We start from the raw sequence: 13175 nt of genomic DNA, 5'->3' as shown, positions 1-13175 counted from the left end.
GTAGGTAAGTCAGAACAGGTACATACTGTTCTTATTTAGCATTTTTAGCATCAGTTAGTCAAATATTTATAATATATATTTTACCTTTCTATGAAAAAAAAATGATTAAAAGTTTACATTTTTGTTCCATCAATGTCCTTCATTCTGGAAGGGGCATTATTATGCACATGCGTACAAGTTGTCCATAAGTCGGACATTTGTAAAACAAGGGGACTGCCTGCATTAGCTTTAATTTTGCCACTTCCAGCTGAACTGATTAATTGCTCCCACTGGAAATTAACAATCATTCAATCAGGCCAATACATCTAATAATGCTGGGAAAGTTACTAGAAAGGCTTTTGAGAGACAGGATCTCTCTGCATTTAGATGGACAAGAACTGTTTAAGGTTAAATAGCATGGCTTCATGTATGGGAAATGGGTCTCCCAAATTTGACTGAATTTTTTAAAAATAGTTGAACAAGAGGATTGACAAGGGTTTGGACCACAGCAAAGACTTTAATAAGGTCGCTCGTTGTAGGCTGGTCTGGAAGGTTAGATCTCGCAGGATCCAGCATGAGTTCAATGACTGGATACAAAATGTCATCATTGTCGTAGTCATCGGGTGGTAGTGGGGGGTCATTTTCCAGATTGGAGGCCTGTGACCATGCTGGGTCTACCATTCTAGGTTAACAACTTAGATGAGAATCTGGCATGGTAAATTTGCAGATGACACTAAAATTGATGAAATAGTAGAAAATGAAAGTGGTCAACTAAGTCCAGATGTTAAGAGTTGGGAAAAGACCAATCTTCAATGAGGGTAGATAAGAGACAACAGGGAAGAACACATTCCTTCTTTGTTTTGGATCTAAGCTGAAGGTTACCAGAACCAGGATGCATAGAATAAAACTGCAATAGTCATGTTAAAGTGGAAGGGTATGAAAGGGGTAACATTTCTTTGTCCCATGGGAATTCTCCACTTGGATGAGGTCATGATTAATGCTAACTCCAGCAAGAAGGGGATTGCAGGACAGAGGGCTGCCACACAACTATGGTTCCCACTGGCGTTGCATCATATGGGATTGGTTGATAAGTACTTTTCCTTCACATTCTATCCCTCATTTCGAGACATAATAAAGGAGCTTTTGATAATCTTTGGTCTTGCAGTAAATACTGCATCACAAAACACTTTTTATTAATATTTTATTTTTTGTTTTCCATCAATAAACAAGGAGATAACATTCTGGCTGTTACAGAACAGAATATATCAATATCTCCCAGCAATCTACATACATGTGGTTTTTCCTCCCCCTCCCATTTCCACTCCCCTCCCTCAAAAAAGGAAAGACAGAAAACAAAAAAAAGGAGAAAAAAAGAAGCTGGATGTGGTGTGGGCGCTTCCAGTAAGTGTCCAGAGAGGCTGTGGAACCACCCCCTTATATAATTACTTTTATTAATCCATCTATTGGTTGTATGTCTTTTTTTTTTAAAATATAATCGGGGTGTGGCTACAGCTGTGCTTCCACGCATGTCAAATATGGCTGCCATATTTTAACAAAGGTGCTGTGTTGGTTTCAAAGAGTATATGTTATATTTTCCATGGAAATACAGCTATGCTTCTCGGTAATCCACTTACTGATAAGAGAGGAGTCAGACTTCCAGGTCATAGCTATGCAATTTTTTTTGCTTGGACAAAGAAATAAATACAAATTGAATTTGGTTAATTTGTTGCTTATGTCTATAAGGTTTCCCAGCAGATACAACGTTGGATCTAGCAGAAAGGTTACCCTTGTTATTCTAGTTAGTATGTTGGCCACATCCTACCAAAATGGGATTACCTTTGCACAGGACCAGGCTGCATGAACAAATGTTCCTTGCTTCACTCCACATCTGAAGCACATCTCCTGCACCTCTGGTTTTGCCTTGTGAATCTTTTGTGGTGTGAGGTAGAGCTGGTGATGAAAGTTGTATTGAACCAGTCTGTACCTAGAATTAATAACTGTTATCACACTATCTTTACATCAATCTGACCAACATCTCTCGTCAATTGTGATGCTCAGTTCTGACTCCCATCTTTCTCTTGATCTATGTACCGAGTCCATTCTTGATATTGTTACGGGACCAGAGGACCCCAATACCCAACAGCAATAGAAATTCACCAAAACAAATGGTTACTTAAACAAAAGTTGCTTTTAATTTTCTTTAAACATAAAAACAGGATTAAACTCTAACTTATTACAATTAACAACCCCCTTCTAATTCTAAGTGCACATGTATGTAATGTGTAAAAGTTCAGAAAAGTTCATTGATTCACAGTCCAATCTCACTTTTCAATCCTCCAAATTCACTGGAATTAGGCAATTTTTATACCGTGCTCAGAATTTTCACCAAGCTATGGTGCTTAAAGTTAATTGGATACAACTCAAGAAGGTTCTTGTTGGTTTCAGAGAGAGCGATTTGTTGCTCGTTGGACACACACCAACTGATTCCCTCCCATCACCCACTTCAGTGTCTTGCTGAAGAAACTTGCCCCATCAGGGTTTTCTAAATGATAACCTCTTCTTCTGCAGGTCACCACTGAGTTCCTTTCTGTTTCCCTTATTTCAGGTGAAACACTCTAGCCAGCCATTTCCTCTTGTATGGACCACAAGGGTTTTCAACAGGCTGAACTCAGAACTCACAACCCAACTTCAAAATGGGGTTTCAACAAGCTGCCAGCTTGCCATGCTCCAGCCTCCAAAAGCCACTGTCAAAATTGATTCTCTCTCTCCATCTCAGAGAAAGCCTGTTTGGTCTCTCTTTCTCTCTCTCTGCTTACAAAATCTCATGACCTTAGAACAGCAAACTGCAACCAGACAGATTGCAGAACCAGAACCAAACTTGAGCCTGTTCATCTGTTGCCTTCAAAACAGTAATCAATTTTTACACCTGCTTTGGAAGTTTCTTAAGCTCGGGTTCTTCTGTTTGCACCTCCTTGTGAAAAACTTCAGCAAAGCAGTTTCCATCGTCTTTACAAAGGCACTGGACCTGGAGTGTCTGGTTTGAGCAGAGCTCTTGCATTTTAAATTAGATCTGAAATGTTTGTGTTTGTTTGTGTCCTACACTAAAACCCCACAATCTATCTCCTCCAAAAATATATCTATACATAATTTAAAATATGATATAATCCGTCACAATATAAATTAGGGTGCGTTTCACAGTCGAAGTATCCCATCAACCTCACTAGGTGTATGCGGGGTCATTGTGGACCTCACCTATCCCTTAGGAATTATCTTAATTGAAGGAAACAGTGAAAGGTCCCATAAGACAAATCATATTTACCCTTTAGCTGCTTGCTCAAAAGACATAAGCTGTCTCCCCTCGTAGCAGTCTTGTATAACAAAGATCACTTGCAAGATAAAGAGTATTTTCTCACTAAAGGATGTTGCAGGGCTTGAGTTATAAGAGGCTGGACAGACTGAGGCTGTTTTTCCCCAGAGCATGAAGCCAAGTAGTCACCTTGAGGTATTTAAAATAATGAGGGGCAACAAGGTGAATAGTAAGTATTTTTCTCCCAGAGAAAGAGAGTCTAAAATCAGAGAGTACAGGTATAAGGTTAGGGAGGTATGATTTAAAGGGAAAATTATTATAATGTTGAAAATAAAACATTTAGACAAGTTTATTAGAGGGATGTGGGCCAAACGCAGTCAAGTGGGACAGGATTGGGTGGGCACCTTGGTCAGCATAGACCAGGGGTGTCAAACTCAAATTCACAGAGGGCCAAAATTAAAAACTTGGACTAAGTCGTGGGCCAAACTAAATATTTATTGAAAATTTTCAACAACATCCGCATGTTTTCTCTTCTTTTAACATATGTAATGTTAAACTTTTTCTTATTAAAATAAATGTTTAATAATAGTTTTGGTTAAACTCTTTCCAGAAGAAGCAATAACAAATGAGAAATAAAATATTCAATAAATAATATTTCTCTATAGCCTTTAAGCTCCTTTTAAATGTATTTTTTTTTCACAAGCCAACAAGTCAAAAAAATAACAACTTGCTTCAATGAAAATCCAATCTTTCAACTATGAACAGTCCAAAGTTAACCAAAGAAAATATTAATCCAAGCTTAGCTTGCTACACTGTGATTTACTCTGATGCACCTGGGTCTAAACCAGATACTTGGCATCTCTTCTTAGATGCAAGTTCATCAAACTCTGGGGTCAGAGTCTACCTCCCACCTGTCTTGAAAGGTCCTGTTTTCTGTCTTTCATTTGGCCATTTTTCATAAGGGGTTTATTACACGTGAGTTGGGCGACAGGTCGCAGATGCTAATGAAAGTAAAGAGAGGAGGTGGGGGCGATTAGCGGGCTGATGGGCCGGCGCCAACGCATTTGCAAAGCATTCTGGGATTTATAGTATTAGCTGTGCATGCGCTATACTGGCGTGGCGGTCAGCGGGCCTGCTCTAATACATATTTGATATGATCTTGCGGGCCAAATATAATTATATCACGGGCCAAATTTGGCCTGCGGGCCTGAGTTTGACATGTGTGGCATAGACAGATTGGAGTAAAGGGCCTGTTTGTTGTATTACTGTTTTGTGGAAGGAAAAATTACTTCCAATTCTACATTGATGGTGCTATCACCACTTCTCTTTAACATAGATTAAAATAATCCTTTTTGAACAGCACAAGATCCTGAACCCTTTTCTTACAATACAACATAAAATGAGGCACTATTATACCAAACATTTTTAACTAGATAATAGCTGATTTTATCCAACTATAGAATAGAGAAATAGCATAATGTACCCACATAATAGCACACACTAAAAAATATTTCAGAGCTTGAGCTTTTGATGGCTTTTGTCCCAAATGTAAAAGTTGTTCCTCATTTAGATTTCTATATTTTTCATTTTTATGGTTGTAGGCAAAACTTAAACAAAAATATCAAAATAATTGTGAATTATTTACATTTTAAATCTTTAATGTCCTCTAAAATGAATGCTTAAAAACAGTGAGATAGATTTTCAGATCATTGAAAAACATTAGATCACTTTATTTCCTGGGCTGAATTAACTGACCAAACTATTGATGTACATACAGTATCAGACTATCAGCTACGTGAGAACAAATCAAAACAAAAAAAAACAAAGCTTTTTTGCTATCTTCCAAAAACATGAAAAAAATTGAAACAGCAACTAACTCCATCAGAAAAAGCATACAAAACTATCAGAGTACAGAAATTGTTACTCAGCAAAGATACTGCGAACATCCCAAGACATCACAAAGAGTAAAAGGGTGAGCAAAATGTTGGTCCAAAAGGAAAGAGAGACAAAAAGGCAACAGACTCAAAAGAAAATCCATATTTCCAACTAGATCTAATATTAGGGCAAAAGAAAGACAGATGATCTGTACAGGGTGATTGAACCAGGCTTTCATGACTTGGTGTAGCCTCCTGTGCATTGCAGAGAGCAAATGTAGATTGGTTGACTGCTTCGTAGAGACACCCATGTTGGTCTAAGCTTGGCCTCCAATTAAGCACAGGAAGAGAATCCACAGACACTCAGTGTCTCTGAAAGGATTCTATTTTGCTTCTATTTCTCTTATTGGTGGATATGCAGGTTTATTGGCACCTCTTCATGTGCCTTTATGTTAAGCAAAAGTTGAGAAATTTTGTGTAGTATGTACATGATAAAGGAATTTTGATCTTTCCAAAAACATAAATATTAACTCTCATTTTCAGTTAGGTTTGGATTAATTCTTCAATCCAATAAAACCCCTGGTATCCAGGACCTATGGGGATTGGTAGATGCCAGTTGCTCAAGACTTACTCTTACAATGCTGAACTAATACACCCACATTAAGAATAAACAGTTTAAAAGACAAAAAATACTCTACTGTACACTGAACAAAATTCATTTGCATAAAATCATTTTACTTTGTTTTACATTTAACCGCCATTGTATCTGCAGGTTCCTCCGCCTCCATGGAGCCACCAGAAAGAGGAATAATAACATTATAGATAATTAACCCTCCCCTGCCCCACAAGTTTATAGATAAAGCCTCTGAAGAATATGAAGACACTTTAAGAGTCACCCCACCAACCAGCTCTTCCTCCTGGGCAATGCCATTGCTATTTCACACAACCTTATTCAAACAGCTGCTACGAGAAAAGCACAACTAAGGCACTAGGCTAGCTAAATATGTTTGTTCTGATCTTCACCAAAAAACTTTCATATTTTTGACTTTTTTTTTGCCGGTTGCCTTAATTCTGGATACTAGGAAATAGATGTATTTGGGAATTGATGTCAATGTCAAAGAATAAAGCATGACCAGTTCAGTTTAACAGATCTGAATTTTGTTTTAAATTATATAATCAGCATTTTTAATAGTTTTTTTTTAAATTTGAAAAGAATCTGTTAGACCCGTTCAAAGCATCCAATAGGACACAAGTAAATACAGTAACATTTAGTCTTATTAATAAATGCGAACTCACAAAATTGAAATATCAAAATATTTCTGAAAGAGACCCAGGTCTGGAATGTTAATTGCTTTCCAGTTTTACTTCCTTTTTCCTACATTTGAAGTTTTATGACTTTCATAACTTATGTTTTTTTCTTAACTCTGATGTTTGCTTCAGGGCCTGCTGAGAGATTTTAGAAGACTGAAACACCCAGATACACTGAACCTGTTAAACAAGTTCACAATTTCAGTCCATAAACACAATGATGCAAGACCATACTTAGAGGAACAAAACAAAATTAGTTTACTTCCTTGCCATTATTTAACATTCTTGCCCAACTCTCAACAATAATACTATCAGCCTTTAACCACCCACAGCAGTCTGAAGATGGTTTGGGGAGGAGGGTAGAGAAAAAGGATATCACATTTCTTTTCCATGTCACCTCAGAAATCTTTGGGTCATCTCCCACTCATCTACCTCTGGGGAAGGGTGGGGGGGGTGGGTAGACAATTTCATAACATAAAAGTCCTCGAGTTATACAGGCTCTTCAATCCATTCAAATTGTCTGTTGGAGTTAATCCCATGTCCCTATACTTGGCCCAAAAGCTTCCCTATTCATGTGTCCAGATCTAAAAATTAGACCGATACAGAGGGATATGGGCGAAAGACAGTCATATGACAAGTATGGGCATATATTTTGGTCAGCGTGGGTAAGTTAGGCTAAGGGCCTGTTTCCACATCGTATTTGGGAATTGAATTTTGTTTTAAATTATGACTATTATAAATTGTCATACACAATACAAGCACAGATGGGGTCTTCATGGACATGGTAAGCCACATTTCAGAATCTATAAAGCTTCTGTTTCCCCCAGACTCTCTACCTCTGCCTCCTGCTCCCAAACCCCGACCACCCTCTTCCCACCAAGAGACCCACTTCTCTCCTTCAGCCAAAACTCCCCACTGCAATCCCCAGCTCCTCGCCCCCCACCTCCCCGCCCCTCCTGCCCCCCACCTCCCCGCCCCTCCTGCCCCCCACCTCCCCGCCCCTCCTGCCCCCCACCTCCCCGCCCCTCCTGCCCCCCACCTCCCCGCCCCTCCTGCCCCCCACCTCCCCGCCCCTCCTGCCCCCCACCTCCCCGCCCCTCCTGCCCCCCACCTCCCCGCCCCTCCTGCCCCCCACCTCCCCGCCCCTCCTGCCCCCCACCTCCCCGCCCCTCCTGCCCCCCACCTCCCCGCCCCTCCTGCCCCCCACCTCCCCGCCCCTCCTGCCCCCCACCTCCCCGCCCCTCCTGCCCCCCACCTCCCCGCCCCTCCTGCCCCCCACCTCCCCGCCCCTCCTGCCCCCCACCTCCCCGCCCCTCCTGCCCCCCACCTCCCCGCCCCTCCTGCCCCCCACCTCCCCGCCCCTCCTGCCCCCCAAATCTCCGCCCCTCCTGCCCCCCACCTCCGCCCCTACCTCCGCCTCTCCTGCCCTATCCCCTCTCCTGCCCTATCCCCTCTCCTGCCCTATCCCCTCACCTCCCCCTGCCCTCGGGCCATTTATGAGACCTGGCCGGTTCACTCTTGCAGCCCAGCGTCAGCAATTCTCGCAGAGCCGATTATAATTGTGCTTTCCGACAGATCCTTTCACTCACCCTGACCACTTGATCGGGCGCCGGCCAATTCCCGGTCACCGACCCTCGACCGCCATTGAACTCCTTCATCTCCTCATCCTCCTCCGCCGCCGCCATCTTCACCGGTCGCCTCAAGGGTCCGTCCGATAGCGTCGTCTTACCCTTGCTTCACGATCGTGTTCTGGTTGAAGCCAAGGCCATTGTACGACAGCTTTCCCAGACAGACCGGGCATCTGCAGCGCCACCTGTCGGCATCGGAAAGCATTTCCCCCGACTTCCGGTGTCGGATCATCATTTCACTGAGCAGAGAAGCAAGAAGCTGGAACAGAAATGCTGAATGTATTCATCAGGTAGTACAGCTTAAAATGACACTATGTATATTCAAGAGGGAAATGTTTGTGTGTATTTTGGTCAGTATGGTTCATAGTGTGAAAATTTTTTTAAAAAAAGAAAAACAGAGTTAAAGGTAAACAGCTGGAAAATATCAGGGGGTGGACCAGCAACTGTGGTGGATGTTTCCAGTCCAAACGTCCATTTCTTCCAGGGGATGATCTTCTGCCTCAGATCCAAGTATCTCCAGTCTCTTTTGAAACATTAGGCCCTTTCAAACTGCCAAGTAAAATGGGGTTCACTGAGCAATTTGCACAGTGAGTGACCCAGTTGAAAGGATCCAACGGGGTTAAACCAGTCAGAACCCCCTGGCCTACCACAGAGGTGGTCAGGGAACCCAGTAAAACTTACCCGGGCATCCAGCTCCCGCGAATTGAAAGGGGAAATGGCCGACCTGGTTATAAGTCAGTGAACTTCAAGCATTCATGATGTTGATCATACCTCTTGGGCACACCATCCATGCATGTGTGCAAATGGTACTTTCTCATGAGATGCGAATCTGCAGGGCATTCAGCAATCTCATGCCCCACTCCATGAATTTCCACATGTGCTTGGTTTGGCTTCTCCATTTGAAGATGTTTACTTTTGGCATGGATTGCATTAGCAATATTGGTGCTGTAACTAGTACAGAATGCTGCAGATGTTGAGGGATCATCGTTTATACCACTCTGGGAACTGCTGCAAAACCTTGCTGAAAAAAAAATTAAAATGCCAGATGTATTTGTCTTCAAATTCTTACGTGAAAATTTAGCAAACCAGAGATGGATCACCTTTCTATTTTTAGCCTGAATTTATAAATTGTTTGAATTCTTGTATGGCCAATTATAAAGTGCACCACACTACTTGTGGATTATAGTTTGGTCTTATTTCTTTCAGAAGTAAATTTTTCAAATCATATTGAAATTATTTAATATAAATAAATTGGTGTGACCAAATCGTTCAAATACTCTGGTATCCAGTGTGAAGTTCCCATTATTGATTAATTTCAATTCAGTTTCCCTCTAATTGTCTTAATAATTCTCAACTGACTGACAAAAACCTCAAGAAAGTGAAAAGGACCTTGAAGGATACAGACAGGCCTTAAGTTCTTTGAAGTTCTTCTTTAGATTCATATTTTTTAAAAAAAATTTAGACATACCACATGGTAGCAGGCCATTTTGGCCCACAAGCCCGTGCCACCCAATTATACCTGATTAACCAGAGCCCCTGGGAAAAACCCATGCAGACATGGGGAGAATATACCAACTTCTGACAGACAGCACGGGATTCAAAACCCGGTCCCGATCGCTGACACAGTAACAGCCTTGCACTAACTGCTACTCCAACCGTGCTACCCCAGTGATATTTTATGATAGTTTTGAAAGTTTTATCGGTCATAGGCATCATTGTTACAAAGATTGTGGATATTAGTTGGTTCTGTTAAATTTGATTTTTTTTATTTTCGATGAATTATGACTGCAGTCCAAGAAGTTAGCAAATCTAACATAAATTTCTTTTATTCCATTACCTTCTAAGATTACAGCATCAAATAGCTATCCACAATTGCACCTCATGTTGCCTGGCCATTTTTATGCTTTAAATCTTTTTGTTGAGTGGTTTATTTGTTGCAAACTTACAACATCTTGAAAAGTGAACTCACCATACTTCTAGTTTATATGTCAGCTGAGAGACACCTGCATATATAGATAAAAGAGGTCATTCACATCTTTCAGAAAAGCAATTACCCTTTCCTCCATCATGGATGCCTCTTAGTGTGGGAGTCAGAAACTGATTGGTTAAATTCTTGTGACATTACTCATATTCTCACTTTATCGATGGATAGTTGTATTATCAGTAGTTTTCAGGATTCACAAGAGATGTTGTGAATCAGAATCAGAATTTATTGTCTTGAACAAGTCATGCAGAAGTTCAAGAGTCTTTGGTGACATACCAAAACACCTCAGACACCTCACAAAGTATAGCTGCTGGCAAGCGGCCTTTGTGATTGCATCAATGTGGAGGTTCCAGGACAGATCTTCAGATCAGATCTTACGGTTAAAGTTTCTGTGTCTAACCATCAGACAGATTCACTTATTGCAGCTAGACCCAGGGTGCTTACAGCTTGTACTCACTTGAGTTGGATGTGTATTGCTGTTTTAACTATGTAGCTGGATAGTGAAATCTTAGCTGTAGCCAGGCTTCACACTGTGTAATGCAGAGGATCTAATTCCAGGAGGCTCTGGAAATGTCTTAAGAATTTGCAAACAACTCTGGTATGTCATCATGCCATGTCTTTGTCACCTTTCAACCCAAAATCTTCCCTCTAGAACTTGACATGGAGCACATTCTCTAAGGCTGTGACAAATATGTTTTATTAATGTGTTAAGTTATACAATTTAGTTTGATAAAGGTTGAAGTAAACCTGCATTGGTCAACAAATAACCATCATTCTGCACCCCATGAGCAATAGTCAGTTTGGACCAGTGAGCAAATTTAGCCTCTATCATTTTGCTGAATATTAAAAAATGAATTTCAATATTTCATGAAAAAGCATTGCAGGATTGATATTGAAGATGTATCAGTTGCAGTCATGTCTGTTTGCCCTTTCATGTAAATAATTTGCCATCGTGTTATTTTGATAGCATTAACTTTCTTCTTGAAGATTCATATTAATATTACATTAACTTACAAAATCTAATGATAATTCTCATTAGACATTGGTTTAATTTCAGTAAAATGTAACCATGAAATCATTACTCCTGTGCTCAAAGGGACTCATCACACACAATTCTAATTTACAATTTGTTGGGAAAAAAAACATGAATAAGATCTGCTTTTCACAAATCATCTCATATTTACTGCAACATTTCAGTGTCTGTATATGGTGACCATTCTACTGAGTTGTATGTTATATAATAGAGTATTTATTCTTTGGAAAATGTTAATAACTAAAATAGACACATATTGATTGCTTTTTCGTATGGATGTGTGTGACCTGCTGAGTTTCTCCACTACTTTTGAAAATTGTGCTTGACCCCAGAATCTGCATATTTTCTTGTTTAACAACATTGGTCCCCATCACTAAGATTTAAAATAATGTACCAATGACATGAAAAAGTTTTCTTATCATCGTCCTCAGATTTTCCACCCATGAACCCATTTAGGACACTCTTTTTCCTCTAATAGATGTGTGAATTTGTTGAACTTTCTCTGCTCTTAAAGAACAGTCCCAGGTTCAATCATCTGAGGGGAACTTCACCAACTTCTCCAGTCTTTCAGGTGAAGAGAGATTCCTCAGCTTTGCCACTTTATCAATATAGCTCTCTGCATTAGATTGAATCTGTTACAGTCAAATCATTCCACTAGTTTGCTCGTGTCCCCTTTTCATGCAATTCCATATTTATGAGGAGGAATTCTGTTCCTTCTACCTCTATTTCCCTTGGCTGTCGATTCAGATTCATGGATAGACATTCTTTCTTCTTTGCTGCCTCAATATTTAACCCCATTTTCTCTCTGTTACCTGGCAGTTTTTCCCTTGTAAAATAGATATCTCCTTTTGGACCCTAATTGGCTCTGCTTATCCTTCTACTGGGTTTGTATGTCATTCTTCCTCCCGCTGCCTAACTGTTCTGAAATAAAGGACATCTTTTTTCTTTGGCTTGGCTTCGCGGACAAAGATTTATGGAGGGGTAAAAGTCTACGTCAGCTGCAGGCTCGTTTGTGGCTGACAAGTCCGATGCGGGACAGGCAGACACGGTTGCAGCGGCTGCAGGGGAAAATTGGTTGGTTGGGGTTGGGTGTTGGGTTTTTCCTCCTTTGCTTTTTGTCAGTGAGGTGGGCTCTGCGGTCTTCTTCAAAGGAGGTTGCTGCCCGCCAAACTGTACTTATCTGGTATATCTTGGGTCATTTGTTCCTCATTTCCCTATTCTCTGGAACCTTTAACTCCTCTGACCTCACCCTGGACCCCCACCAACCCTCCCAGCCTGGACTCCCTCTGACCCTCACCCTCTGAGTCTTGCAGTTGCAAATGTCACACCCTTCAGCGAAGAAGGGTGCAGATTTCTATTATCATGTCTTCAAAGTCTTAGAATGACCATCCTTGACATTGTGCAGTAAAATTTACCATCTCCTTTGCTGATTTACTCTTTTCATCTTGTTAGTCCTTATGATGGGTTTTCAATAATCACAGTAAGTAAATAAAAATAAAACTTTTTTAAGTTGCATGAGACCTGGAAAAGCCAATCATATTGTAGATTATGAAGGGACCCAAGCAAAATGGTGGGGAGGGGCAAGTCGGAGCGGGTCCAGTGTGAAAGTCGGAGGTCGGTGTTCAGGGTGGAGGTTGGAGGGGCCAGGCTGACGGTCGGATGGGATTCTAGTCGGCAGTCAAGTGTCTGGGGCAAGGATCGGAGAAGGTCCGGGGTGAGGTCAGAGGGAGTCCGGAGGTGGCTGTCGGAGTGAATGTCATGCAGAGGAGTTTCACCCAGGATATTGCTGGGATTGAATGGCATGAGTTATAGAGAGATTGAATAGGATGCTCGGCAGTGATCATTAGAGCTTTATAAAATCATGAGGAGCATGGATGTGAATGAAATGGACAGTCTTTTCCCCAGGGTAAACAACACCAGAACAAGAGGGCATACCTGTAGATTTGTGGTAAATGAAGCGGTTGAAAGACCGTTAATTACCCTCTTTCAATGGCAGCGTAAAAGGGCTTAAATATAAAGAGTAGTGACCACAGATATATAAAATAAAAATAGACAGACTTCA

At 41.0% G+C, this 13175-nt stretch overlaps 1 protein-coding gene across 5 annotated transcripts in view; it reads right to left on the bottom strand.

Moving 5' to 3' along the window:
• ubr1 (ubiquitin protein ligase E3 component n-recognin 1) overlaps window positions 1–8275 on the bottom strand; it is a 227492-nt gene extending 219217 nt beyond the window's left edge. For 4 of the 5 annotated variants that reach the window (XM_069917334.1, XM_069917337.1, XM_069917336.1 and 1 more), the window contains exon 1: window positions 8058–8275. In XM_069917334.1, coding sequence (XP_069773435.1) covers window positions 8058–8153 — 96 coding nt within the window. In that variant the 5' untranslated portion in view covers window positions 8154–8275. The remainder of the gene's footprint in view (window positions 1–8057) is intronic. The other variant, XM_069917335.1, reaches the window with a different exon arrangement.
• Between the last annotated feature and the right edge of the window lie 4900 nt (window positions 8276–13175).

This window comes from Narcine bancroftii, chromosome 2, assembly GCF_036971445.1.
Source record: "Narcine bancroftii isolate sNarBan1 chromosome 2, sNarBan1.hap1, whole genome shotgun sequence".
Taxonomy (NCBI): Eukaryota; Metazoa; Chordata; class Chondrichthyes; order Torpediniformes; family Narcinidae; genus Narcine; species Narcine bancroftii.
This window is presented reverse-complemented; position numbering and strand designations above follow the sequence as displayed.